Raw genomic sequence first — 14,587 nt, forward strand, 5'->3', positions numbered from 1 at the left:
GGAATTAGGAATGCTCACTACAATTTAAACAACAGAATTCCAGTAATAGTTTAAAATCCAGAAGTTCCTGAAGAAAAATTCGGAATTGATTCATTACCAACAGAAACACGTGAAGCTAGGGTATGATGCTACCTCTTAAAGATAAATATGCATATTTTGATATGGCACTAAATATAGAAGATATAGCCTATCAACTGCTTTTGAGCCAAAAGGAAAACTTTCTTGCCATCAGCAGATTTAGTCAGAAGTTGCTGGTGCTGCCACAGTTATTTATCATTTTTACGGTTCTATATTGCTTCTACCTAAATCAAGAAAACCTTTTTGTAATCTCTCAGTATGATCTTCACTCCTCAATCAGGCCATTCATAACAGAGTTTTAAAAATATATTTGTGTTAACTACGTATGTATCCTATGCATCAATTTCCAATCACATTTTAAACTTTTCAAATATTCAAGCACAAAATATCTGCAGCTGATCCCCACAGAACAAACAATGCAGAATTACTTGTGGATGTAACGCAGGCCATCAAGGAGTTACCACAATCATGTCAACGTGCCAATTTTAACACTGGTGAGAAACTTTGCATTTCTCTCCTTCATTTTCTGCACTAAGGCTGCTGCTGCCAGGGTGGATGGCTGTGTGCTGGGAGAAGGAGAAGCCCTTCTGCACGCTCCTCTCCCATCAGCAGCGGGGGGCACCCAGCCAGCAGTGCCCAGCTGTCCCCTGGAAGAGGCAGCAGCAGCCAAGGCTGGGTCCCGGGACAGGAACAGGGTGGGCTGGAGCCGCCCCTCCTCCTCAGCACCAACAGGACCCAGACAGACACAGGCTGGCTAGTGCCTGGTTAAGACTGGGCCGCTCCAGTCCTCAGCAGCTTGGCACTTGTGGATAAAAAAGGCTGTTGGAAAAGTCACCAGAAAAACCTGCCAAATGGGCTGCCTCTGGCTGCAGGGACTGGAATAATCCACCAGCCTCAGCCAAGAGTCCAGACACAGAACCTGTCTGCCTGCCCATGAGTAATCACCACAGATTGGGCTCTCTTTTCTTCACAACAGTTCCTCTGAAACTGCTGAATTAGAAAGGTCTTGGCCTAATGCTTGCTGCATTCAGAGTTCAAAATCAGAAATGGTCAGTTCCCTTATTTGAGATCTTATCTGCATGGCCTCCTGGCTCCAGTCTCCTGTCCTGCACACAAGCACTATCAAACATGCTTTGGCCCCGAGATGGAGGGCAGCCAGGTCTCCAGCTGCTGCCTGTTCTGCTCTGCTCCACTCATCCAGCGTGGCCATCCTCGCTCGGCGCTCCACCTAGCACTGTATGTGCAGTCAACTGGCAAAGCATGGTCGTTCATATGTCCGGATGGAGACTGCACTTACACAGTTTCATTTGAAAGAAAATAAAGGTGCATTTTGGGAAAAATAATTGCTGGCTGCTGCCTAAGCCTGGGAAGCACTAGTCAGGATGATATGCAAGAAATAATGTAAAAATGCTTTCACCAACTTTGCTGGTATCCCAACAGCCAGCGTTGTCCATGAAGTGTATGGGTCCTTCAGCCTTTGCTGTGACATTCCACTCTTCACTTTTATGGCTATTGCTTTTCCTAAAGCTGTAAGTACTTCACATTAAAAAATAAGCAAGGTACTGATGGTTTTGAAAATAGTAGTGTCGTTACTATTATTGCTCCATCTTGCCCAGAGAATGGATAAATGTTCCTTAACCTTTGAGGGCTAAGGACACAATGAACAGAAAATGAGCTCACATCCCTCTCCAGTTTTCAGGCAGTCATATGCCTGAAGTCAAATGTCAAAAGTGGCTGACAGTGCTGTTGCTCTATTTCTCCAAAAGCAAAGCAAAAATCCTTCAAATCTTTAACAGTGTAACATAAGAATTTGTGATATCAATAAAAGTTTTTTCTGACTTTTAAGCAGTTCATTTTTATATTTTCAGATTAAAAAGAAAATAAATTCTATTGCATCTTCACCATTAGAAAACTTGCCAGGAGTCTGAAAACATTTTATTTCATATTCATATCAAATACTTTTGCACTTTTGTATCTAAAGTTCGAAACCTACATCTATAAAAAAATAACAGTAGAAGGTTTTATATCACTCAGGATTGCCTCCTCCAGTGAAAGCTGTGGATGTCCATCAAATAAAAATCAAACTGATTTTACATATGCATTAAAGTGCTAAAATGCAAGCATCAGAGTTTGACAGCAGTTATGGTTCTTACATATGAATCGTATTTTTCTCCTCCAGTCTTAGCAATGTCCAAGAAAAGGACATACAGAAAACGATTTTTTTCATTCAAATTCATGTTCTGTTCAATTTGATTTCATTGGTTAGTGATCCCCTTTGCTTATTACAAAACTGAGTAAATATTTAAAGAATTTGGCTTTCTGTGCTATCAGAAGTATGCAATGTCTTTAATTCTTTAATTCCTGCTCAGTAACTAGACAACATTTCCTTCAGGGACCAGCCAGTCAGTGTTGAAGAAAAGTGCAACCACTTTTCCAGTAAATTAACGCTCCACAAAATGTAAGGTTAGACACTTTACATGGTGTTCAAGGCTTTTCTGCTTTGTACTAGATTTTAAAATTAGGCTTAACTGAAAGCCATATGAAAAGCTGTACTTTAAGTATTTCACCACAGAGCTGGCAATAGGTGTTTTTTTATTCTATGTGTCAAGTGAAGTGCCATTGACCAGTCAGGTGGCAGGATTCTCATGTCTCAGTTGTTTCTTTCAGCAGTTGCATACAGAGAATTTCTTTAAAGGCCTAATGCCAATCCACTGGATTTTGCCTGAGCTTCTACTATTCCCACAACTTTATATCTTATATGCAGAGCTCTTCACAAATAACTACCAATCCTGCAATCAGGTATTTCAGATTGGCTTAGTTACAAAACTGAATCCTTCACACAAAACCTGAAAAAAACCCACCCAGTAGTTCATAACTGCCAACAGAGATGTAACACTGATAACAAAAGCTGACTCTTAAAAAATAATGGTTTTCCTATAATTCCTTAAATTAAAATAACCACTTGTACCTCTTTGGTACAAGCAGCAATCCCATTTGCACCTCATAGGAAAACTTCTAGGTCTAAAATAGAAACTATAATTTTTACTTTACACAGTAAAGAAAAAGAAAATAACTTCTTAATCAAGGATCTTTTTCTCAAATAGAGTAAGATTCTGGGAAATTGTATAATCTCCAAATAATGTCACTGACTAACAAAACCTTTAACTGCATCCAGCTTTTCCTCACAACATCCCAGTAAGTGTTACACAACACAGAAAAACTACTACATTAAAATTCGTAATCAGATTATAATTTTATCCTATCAAAAGATAAGGCTACGACATAGTATTAGCAAGCTTCTGCGCTCTGCTATGCTGTAGCATGAATTTCACTAGCGTTGTATATTACTGCTATAATTGGCAAAAATAAAAACAGAAACACTTCTGCATTTTGATGTTACGGCTTAGATTAATGGTTCCCAAGTCATAGAACTCAAACCAAAGAAAGTTATGCAATAACAACAAATTCTTGCACATAACATTGCCATTTTGTTTGTTTCACATACAAATTAGCTCAACGGGAACATGTAATTGGGGAAGATGTTGAGGAGAAAAGTAGACTTAGTGTGACTTTAGTTGCCTAAACATCCACAGAGATAGTTTTACATTATTAAAATATTACGAAAAAAAACCCAAACAAACAAGGGAGAACTTTGCCTCTGCCATTTATGAATATATGCTGCTTACAGCTATTACTTGAAAAAGACACTAAGACAAGATATTGTGCCTGGTATTTTGTGGCAATATATGTGAAGAAAAAGAAAGCAGCAATGGACTACCATGTAGAAAGGAGACGTGGATCCAGAAATTAGTAGAGTTCCATTTAAAAAAAAGATTTTATTTTGACTAAGCTAGCTGATGATTTGTCCATTAACTTGTTGCTATGTACTAGCACAACCAATTTTTGTTCAATATGCTGAGAAAACACAGAAAATTACCTATACTTCAGACAATAAAACTGCAGTAACAGGCAAAAGAGAAATACATATATTGAAAATATGCAGTAGGATAAATTATCAAAACAGTTTGCTATCCAAGCTCAGACTCATGTTTAAATATTGCTTCTGGTTTTTGATACAAAAAGACATCTGTCAGTATTTCCAGAGATGGAACATTTTCATCTAAAAAGAGGTGAACAAGTAGTGAAAAACTTCTAGCTAAGAACCAGATTTGCCAAATATGCAGTAGAACCACTGATTGTGTTTTATAAATACTCACTGAACTTTGCAACATAAAACATGAGTCAGTTCACAGCCAAGTGAGAGTGTAACAAGGCTGCCAGCGCTGCCCGCCAACATCTCAGGTCCCTCAGTGACCTCACTACGTAAGCCAGGCTTTCTTCTGCCAAAACTTAAATAAGGAAGGTGACACAGGGCAAAATGGGGATGTCCTAGAACAGTAGTTAGGCAGCCAACTTAATAAAATTGACCAACTCTAAGATGTACTGGAAAAGCTTTTTAAAATTTCACATTGCTGATCCCAAGTAACAGGTCTGTTTCTGGAAGCACTGAGCAGTTGTGAACTCCAGTGGAATTCACATGCACAGCTGGCTGCTCAGCACCTTTGAAAAATCAGGTCACTTATTTAAAACTCTAAATATGGACCTGGAAACCTATTTTCAGATTCTCATTTTTTACCCTTCACACTTTTGATCTCTGCTTATGAAACATTTTCAGTAGGACAACTCCCTTAAAAATTAAGATCAGTTTTAATGTCAAGATGGCAGGATTTTTGAACCAAATTAATTTTTTTTTTTTTTGCTAAGATATTGTGAGACAAGAATGATTAATTCATTTGCATCTAAACCCATTATTATGTACATGGTGGGTTTTTTTAATCAGTAAACACTAAAAACAAAATGGGAAAATAAGACAGGGTCATAAATCAAATATAATTCTAATCTAGTCAGATCTCCAGTGCTAATCAGAAGAGTTTTCTACACACAGAGGTAACAGAGACACATGTTGCTATACAGGCAACAAATTTTCAAGTTCAGTATCTTACTTGTACTTCCAGACTTGTAAGCTAATTGAATTTTTCCTTTTAGAATACTCTTCTATTGAAGTGTCAGTGATTCAATAAATTTGCCACAAGCTCTCATGAATCCTGATTTTCCAAAATGTTCAAGACAAAATGTTTTAAATAATTGGCCCAAAATCATGTGTGTTTTATGAGAAGAAATAGTTTTCAGCATTATTAAAATAAAGTACTTAAAACATATTGAGATGAAATTTTGGACAAAGCCTTTCATTTTTTGGAAAACAATGTTATTGAGAATTTTATTTCTAGACAACTTAAACATATCCAATAGATACTTGGCACCTGGCTTTGCTTGCTACAGAAGTGACTGCACTTCAGTGGCCCATGGAGAGATTGCTGAAGACAGCACTGCATGCTGTTCAAACACTGTATTAAATACAAAGTGTATGTTTCTTATCTTGGGTTCAGATCACAACTTGTAAATACAGTTTGGGGAACTGATAAATAACTTTACATATTCCTGTTTGGATCAACAGGGAGTACCTCGTCAAAGAAGTGAGTTTCCATTTCATTGTACTCAGAAAGAGGAAAGGAAGAGTTCATCCAACTAACTATTGCAAAATAAAACTTCAGGAAGAATTTGTCCTTGGACAGCTTTACTGTACTGTCAGAGACTCCAGTCTTGCACATTCTTTGTCATACAAAGAGCTCATAACCCACATAAATAATTTCACTGTCGTCAAGACCCATTATGAGAGCAAGGATTCTTCATCCAGGCATAGTTGTGCAGGATCAGGCCCTAACTTTTTAAGGCATCTTCACTCTCTCTTCAGTCACTCTTCTCAGTGCTACAGATTCTAAATACAGTTTTCTTGATACGTGTGAAAAGGGTTCTTTTACCCAAATTATTCTATTTACTACTCCTAGCTGCCACTGTGGAAACATGCCATATGAGATTTAAAAATTAACATACTTCTCTTTAGCCATGGAAACTTAGCTGACAGCCTGCAAAAGTGTTTATAAATATAGCATATGTCACACATTCATGTCTGTAGAGCACAGTCCTCGTCTTTATATGGAAAAGATATCAACAGGCATTAAAACAAAAAAAACCCCAAACCCTACCCTAGTAATACTTTAACACAATTTCTGAGAGAAATGAAACCCTGCTGGCTTTATTTCAAACTTCAGAGTGAAGAATATATTTTTGGGAGTCTCATCACTACAATGTAATTCTAGCAGTGATGCAATGACAGCAGTAACTGTGTCACTAGAGCAGCAGGACTATGCCAAAGTATGTAACGAAAAATTCTTTTATGAACACTGAAACTTCCAATACGACAGTGCTCACCATTTTTAATGTGTCATAAAAACCCGTAGAATACTCAATGCAAAGGCAATAAAATTCATAGGCATATAAAGCTTTACCATTTTTAGGGTATTGTAGCAATATTAAATTTCATACATCCCTACAAAGTAGCATGGAAGTAACACTAGGGGGGTTTGTGCAGAAATTGAACTATATGGGTAATAAGGCCATGATCCAACAACACTCACACATCCTTAAATTTTAGGCTTGTAAGTAAATTGGACTGTGTGTGCTCAACACCAAGCACAGACCGAAAGGCTGGTTGAGTCATAAATTAGCCCAAGCACTCTAAACTGTATCAGTCATAGCATCAAGTTTAGACCTTGAAAGCACATGCTTCCTTTTGCTGTTTCGGGTTCATTCATCAACCTGCATGGTAAGAAATGGTTAGTGGCATCATCTGCAAAATGGCCTTAATATTAGCACTTGTTTCTTCATGCGTCCTCTTAAAAATGTTGCTATTGCAATTTCATATGAATCATTCTCAATTCTTGGCCCTCCTCACTGCCTCGACAGTACAGGATTTTGCTGTCCACCTCTGTAGTCGGGTGTCTCGCTGAGGAGCCAGACTGGCCCCATTCTGCTGTGAGTGCCCAGGTGTGCGGGACAAGGCAGGAAGGGCCAGGAAAGCCAGCGCTGTGCCCACCCGCTGTCAGGCAGAGCACGTTGGAAAGCTGCAGAAAGTTTAAATGACAGGGGAGTCAACACTCTTAGAAAGACGAGGATAACACTGTGGGGTGCTCTGCAAATAAAACCCCAAATATACACTATCTGCTAGTGTCTTTTCTTCAGTCAAAATACAAATTGGAGATTCCTGACAGATTACCACTAAAAACTTGCAACAAAGAAACTACAGCCAAGCTCTTGTCTCGCATCACCCACAAGACTGCCGCCAACCGGGAACATTCTTTGTATTTATCCCATTCCCCAGAAACCTCCTTGCAGGGGGAACACTGGAGACATGCAGAAGACGTTAGCCAACAAAACCTACCTATACAGCATTCCTCCTGGGGATTTAACTTGCCAGCACCGGGGCACGGCCTGCGGGCCCTTTGTTCTGGCAGACCACTAGCCCAGGGGTCACCGGGCCAGCCTCTTCTTTTGGGGAGGTCCCGTGTAGCCTTCGCACCATGCCCGGAGCCGTCGTAGCCTGCACAGCAGCGCCGTATACCTGTATATAAGGCATTCCCTTTGCCAGCAGCAATTGGCTGGTTTCTCATTATGAGGTCCTCAGAAGTACCTTTAGATATATACATATATCGTGTGTATATATAAATATATGTATATAAGCGCCGAAGTTGGGTCTAGAACTTTGGATTTAGGCTCATTAGCGGTCCTCCAGGCCACCTTCCCTCAAAACGCGTCAGGCGAGGCCCCGAGACCAGCCGCCCCCTCAGCCGTCACCGGGCGGTAAGGGCCGCGCCGTAACGGCCGACAGCCAACGGCTGGGCGCTGCGGGGAGCGGGCCGGGCTGCAGCCGAGCGAGCTAGCGGCGGCGGCGGCCGGCGAGGGAGTGCGGGCGGGCCGGTGCCCCTGTGACAGCTCGGGGCCCGCTCTTGGCGGGGGCTGGCCGCGGGGAGGGGACATGTAAAGCCGGGCGGATTAGCATAAGAGGGCGGGCGGGGAAGCGACCGGTTTACCGGCAACGGCTGAGGAAAGGCGGTGGGGGTGGGGGGGGCTCGGTGGCGGGGGAGCGCAGCGGGGAGGGCCCGGGGCCGCCCCCGAGGGCTGGGTCGCCCGGGGGCGCAGCCGCGGTGTCGGAGGAGAAGCGTTGCCGGGGCGGGCTCGGATCTCGTCGGGATGAACCGGGGAAGGAGCGGCGGGAGGCAGGCAGCTGCCTTTGCTGGCCCGTCGCCGCGTCGGCCGGAGAAGCCGGTGTCGGCGGCAGCCGGCCCGGCGGATAGAGGCCTGCGGGGAGCCGCGACGGACGGCGCTGCTGCCCGAGCCTTCGGGCGGAACACAGCCTGTGGTAAAACTGCACCCTGGAACGCCGAGCCCCTTGAACACACCGGTACTGCTGCCCTAATGGGTGGTTTCATCATATTTTCATCATATTTTCATCATGGTATGGTAGGTTTTGCTTAACAGCTGTCTTCTTTGATACTGCGCTTGCTATTGATTTTTTTCTCCTTTTTTTTTCCAAAAAAAAAGACAAAACATCAAGCAAAGCAGCCGAGCATTGAGTATTCCTGTGCTGACATGAACCAAATGCATGTCAGCAAAAAAAAGGTGTTACAGTCCTCTCCTTTCAGACGCGCTGTGCAGCAAGTTTATACAGCCTAGTCTGTGTATCCTATTTTTCACTTAATGGGTAACAGTCCCAAGTTCATCAGTTCAAGTAGGAGCCACTTCAGGCCATTATATTGCAAGCCCTGTGTTAAACTGCCTCTAAACCTAATCATGCAAGACAAAAAGGTACGAATTTGCTAAAAGTTCATCAGAACGATACGTCTAATCTAGTTTCTCCACACAGACAGTATCCGATATTTCACAGAAAAAGACATAAGAAGTCCAAGAGCAGGCAGATGTTCAGTAATTTTCCCTCATTGGAACACCAGTGTGTGTTGTCATAAATCCTGAAATGTGCTGCATTACCTCTACTGCAGAAGAATCAGAATCATTTAGGTTGGAAAAGACTTTTAGGATCATCGAGTCCAATCATTAACCTAACACTGCCAAAGCTACCACTAAACCATGTCCCTCAGCATCTACCCATCTTTTAAATACCTCCAGGGATGGTGACTCCATCACTTCCCTGGGCAATCTGTTTCAGTGCTTGATGACCCTTTCGGTGAAGACATTTTTCCTAATATCCATCCCAAACCTCCCCTGGTGCAACTTCAGGCTGTTTCCTCTTGTCCTATCACTTATTACTGGGGAGAAAAAACCAAACCCCACCGGGCTACAACCTCCTTACAGGTAGTTGTGAAGAGCGGTAAGGTCTCCCCCCAGCCTGCTTTTCTCCAGACTAAACCACCCCAGTTCTCTCAGCTGCTCCTCCTAAGATTTGTGCTCTAGACTCTTCACCACCTTCATTACTCTTCTTTGGCCATGCTCCAGCATCACCGAGGGGCCCAAAACCGAACACAGAATTTGAGGTGCGGTACCCTCAGCCTTAACTGTTAGTAACAGGTATTTTTGTGAATTTCAGTTAAGTGTGCAGCCAATGTGTAAACCTTACTAAGCCCTTGACTCCATGAGTGCGTCATCAGTAAGTTCCACAGTATTGTGAGAAGAACTGTTTGCCCTTTTTGATTTTGCAAATTTTCGGTTTAAGTTGAACACTGCTCTGATGCTTGTGTGTGCAACAGTCCTGTTCAACTTTCTGAACAACGTTTCATTGTTTTATACTTCTATAGCATAGTCTATTCATCTTCTGAGATAAAGTCTTCAAAACTTCTCAATCATTATTCCTCTGAGAATTACTCCAGCTTCTGTTGTAGCTTTTGAGCCTTCAAGTCCAGAACACCCTTCTTTGGACTGAAGTGACCCACAGTCAATGTTGTGGAAAAGGCAACAGCACAGAGCTATGCCTGATTTCTCCAGAATTACTTTTCAGTCTCTTCCACGTTTCCTAACATCTCATTCATATTTCTGGCATCGTGCAGATTGAACAGAGCTGTTATCACACTGTTTGGGGTAATGCCCAATTCCAATTTTTTGAGATTATCAAAGAGTTAATTTAGAATCCCATAACATATTTATAAAGGTTTTTTTTCTTCAAGGCAGTAATTTGCCATTAGTATTATGTCATTAGTCATAGCATTTGCCGTTTTAGTGACTATTCACTTAGTAGCATGGAGGACTTACCAACTTCTTCGTCTTCTCTCAACTGATTGATTTTAATAACTCATTTGCAAATGCTGCTGCTGGATTGTTGGTCCCTTTCCTATTCATTTATACCACAAGCCTTAATACGAAATCTGATTTTCATCTCTGCTCAATACCACTAATCATTTCTTTCTTTCTCTTCCTATCTCTTAGGTAGCTTCTGAGTTATGTTAATACTTGGTCTTATCCCAAGAATCTTTAGCTGTGGGCTAACTTTAGACTTACAAATGCCTAAATAATTGACATAACTGCTACATATTGATTTCTGCCAAATAAATGAATTCTTAGAAATTGAATGCTAATAAATTGGTGATGCATTTTCTTCTGTGTATTCGTACATTGTGATCTACAGATTTTCTAGGTGCTCAGAGTTTTTAATTGTGCTTACATAAATACATACTGTACATATAATCTTATTGTGTACTCTACGGCAGGATCAAGAGCCTTATGCTTTTGGTGAAAAATCTGAATAATACAGTGAATAAAGACATAAATCATTAGACTGTTTGCATGTTGGACGATGGTAACTTAATTTATTTTGAGGGCAGTGATTTTAAGGGCATCTTTCTTGCTCTTTTTAAGCAAGCTTCTTCTGAATTCAGCTTGAGTTGCTGAAGTACATCTGGAAATTATGACATTGTAATTTGACATCAAAATTATTGTCTTTTAAAAAACTAGTGTAAAAAACTGGTTTTAGTCTTAAAATGAGGGGACTGGTACCTGTTCACATTCAAAAATCCGTAAAGGTCGTAGACATTACCAACAACTTGCAGGAGTCTGAAAATGTGCAGAGACCGACCTAATTTTGAAGATTCTGTTCTTGCTGATCATTGTTTTGGGTTCTGTTGTGATTAGTGTGTAATCAACCTTCCCCACAGCAATATATTATTGTAAAACCCATATAAAATACTGTAAATTAGTATATTTAAATACCAAATGTATCCAAGTAAAATGAAAGTCTGAGTGTAGAGGTTATGAAATTAAATGTGATTATGTCAAACATGATCTTGATTTGTAATCTAAAGCCCTGGTATCTCAGAACATTTGGCAAACTTGGATCCAGACGCAGACTGTGGTCTCAGTTTTGCAGATGGGGCCTATACCCAGTTGAGAGAATGTTTTCTTCGTATATGGTCTATATTGGATCACATTAAATTTTTATATTTACATCTGAAAAATCTAAACAATTTAACGGCTGAATTTACAGACATTTTCCTGACTTCCATTTTACCAACTTAAATTAGAAATTATGCATGGCTTAACTTTTGGCCCACAGTTGTTCAAAATAATTACAAATATTAAAATGAATTAGTTGAACTTAGAGGAGTTTAAAATGTTGTAAAACTGCAGAAGAGGCAAGATTTACATGGTGTTACATTTCATTGGCAGTATGTTTGTTTATATATCTCCAGGCAGTGATCCCAAAAAGCTCAGGATATTTCAAAATGTAAAATAACACAACTTATATGGTAGGACAAAAAAAACCAAAACCAAAACCAAATCTAATATTTAAGTTTATTCCTTAGAACCACAGAAATGACAAACATGCAACCATAAAATTAAAAGAGCAAATGTGATGAGAAATACTCCAGTTCCTTCAAAAACACGCTCTGAATTTTCCCTCTTCATTTGTTTTTCATGTTTCTATTGGTTTGATGTGAATTATGCTTTGATGCTTTTCACAATGTGAAGAGTTGTACTTAATTTTTCCTCACACTGTAGCTTTTCTTCTTTACTCAATAATGCTCGATTTGGCCATGCCTTTCAAACACCTACATTTTGTTTGAAAATGCAACAATTATCTATCTCCATGTTTCACTGTGGTTCTGAATGTGTGTCGTGAGTTAACCCTAGCCGGCAACCAAGCACCACACAGCCTCTCGCTCACTCTCCCCTGGTGGGATGGAACAGAGAATCAGAGGAGTAAAAGTGAGAAAACTCATGGGTTGTGATAAAGACAGTTTAAAAAGCAAAGCAAAAGCCGAACACTCAAGCAAAGCAAAACAAGGAGTTCATTCACCACTTCCCATCAGCAGAGTTCAGCCACCCCCAGGAAAGCAGGGGTCCATCATGCATAACAGTTACTTGGAAAGACAAACACCATCACTCTGAATGTCATCCCTCTTTTTCCCCCAGCTGTGCATGGTGAACATGATGTCACATGGTTTGGAATATCCCTTTGGTCAGTTGGGGTCAGCTGTCCCAGCAGTGTCCCCTCCCAGCTTCTTGTGCCCTCCTCAGCCTGCTCGCTGGTGGGGCAGTGTGAGGAGCAGAAAAGGCCTTGAGAGTCTAGCAACAACCAAAACCTAGTGCACTACCAACACTATTCTCATCCCAAACCCAAAACACAGCACTATACCACAGCACTATACTTACTATAGTAAGAAAGTCAATTCCATCCCAGCCAAAATCTTGACAATGTCTCATTCCACTGTGGTAGAAGAATGCTTTATTTCTATAGATCTTATTTTTGTCAATTAAATTGAACATTCAGAAACATAAAACATATAAAAAATGGCTGCATCAGCCATATGATTATTGAGCAGACTGAGATCAACCTACAGAAGGCACCGGCCCTGACAGCGAAAGAAAGTCTGGAGAGAAAACAGCTGCACCAGCTGACAATCAACAGATACAGATGGATATAGGTGTTTGAAATTAATCCCTATGATCCCCTATGAGAGATTTTATAGAATCCTTTGGGATCATTAGATGTCTCTCACTACAGCTGCTGCAGAAGGAGAGAGTACTCTGGGGAAGCATCGCATCAGCTAGCCCTGTTCTCAGCTTCAACTTGATCTCTTTCTATGACCATGTGACCCGCTTTCTCGATGAGGGGAAGGCTGTGGATGTTGTCTACCTGGACTTTGGTAAGGCCTTCGACACCATCCCTCACGGCATTCTCCTGGAGAAACTGGAGAATCATGGCAGAGACAAGTGTACCCTCCGCTGAATAAAAAACTGGCTGGATGGCCGTGCCCAGCGAGTTGTGATTAATGGAGCAAAATCTGGTTGGTGGCCAGTCATCAGTGGTGTCCCTCAGGGCTCAGTTTTGGGGCCAGTCTTGTTCAATATCTTCATTGATGATCTAGACAAGGGGATTGAATGCACCCTCAGTAAGTTTGCAGATGACACCAAGCTAGGTGGGAGTGTTGATCTGCTTGAGGGTCGGAAGGCTTTACAGAGGGATCTGGACAGGTTGGATCAATGGGCCAAGGCCAATGGGATGAGGTTTAATAAGGCCAAGTGCCAGGTCCTGCATTTTGGTCACGACAACCCCAAGCAACGCTACAGGCTTGGGGCTGAGTGGCTGGAAAGCTGCCCAGCAGAAAAGGACCTGGGAGTGTTAGTGGACAGCCGGCTTAACATGAGCCAGCAGTGTGCCCAGGTGGCCAAGAAGGCCAACAGCATCCTGGCTTGTATCAGGAATAGCGTGGCCAGCAGGAGCAGGGAAGTCATCGTGCCTCTGTACTCGGCACTGGTGAGGCCTCACCTCGAGTGCTGTGTTCAGTTTTGGGCCCCTCACTACAGGAAAGACATTGAAGTGCTGGAGCGTGTCCAGAGGAGAGCTACCAAGCTGGTGAGGGGTCTGGAGAACAAGTCCTATGAGGAGAGGCTGAGGGAACTGGGCATGTTTAGTTTGGAGAAGAGAAGGCTGAGGGGGGACCTCATTGCCCTCTACAACTACCTGAAAGGAGGTTGTAGAGAGGTGGGTGTTGGCCTCTTCTCCCAAGGGAATAACGACAGGACCAGAGGAAATGGTATGAAGCTGCAGCAAGGGAGGTTTAGATTAGATATTAGGAAGAATTACTTTACTGAAAGAGTGGTCAAGCACTGGAACAGCCTGCCCAGGGAGGTGGTGGAGTCACCATCCCTGGAGGTATTTAAGAAACGTGTAGACATGGCTCTTCAGGGCATGCCCGGGATTGTTGGTTTGTGGTGGGGTGTTGTGTGGGAGGTTGTGGGTGTGGGGTTTAGTTGGTGGGTGCTGCTTTTTTTTGTTGTTTTGTTTTTGTTTTGTTTTTTTTTTGTTTTGTTTGCTTGTTTGTTTGTTTTTGTGTGTTGTGGTTTTTTTGTTTGTTTGTTTGTTTTTTTAATGTGGTTGGACTCGATGATCTCAAAGGTCCCTTCCAACCACTAAGATTCTGTGATTCTGTGATTCAGCATTCATTGCTGGCCACTGCTGAAGACAGGATATTGTGGCCAAACCCAGCACCACCATTCTGATATCCTTGTGCTAATACCATATTCATTTTCCTTGCAGAACTCCTTCAAATAATAAAATCGTTAATTCACTGTGACGGCCAAGTGAGTGCAGAACACCATCTGA

The 14,587-nt window shown here is 41.7% G+C and overlaps 1 protein-coding gene across 1 annotated transcript in view; it reads right to left on the reverse strand.

Moving 5' to 3' along the window:
* Window positions 1-7,646, reverse strand: part of RANBP3L (RAN binding protein 3 like) — a 37,713-nt gene extending 30,067 nt beyond the window's left edge. Inside the window, exon 1 of the mRNA XM_074166583.1 lies at window positions 7,418-7,646. Within this exon, the coding sequence (XP_074022684.1) occupies window positions 7,418-7,646 (229 nt within the window). The remainder of the gene's footprint in view (window positions 1-7,417) is intronic.
* Window positions 7,647-14,587: the final 6,941 nt, after the last annotated feature.

Source organism: Numenius arquata, chromosome Z (assembly GCF_964106895.1).
Source record: "Numenius arquata chromosome Z, bNumArq3.hap1.1, whole genome shotgun sequence".
Classification (NCBI taxonomy): Eukaryota; Metazoa; Chordata; class Aves; order Charadriiformes; family Scolopacidae; genus Numenius; species Numenius arquata.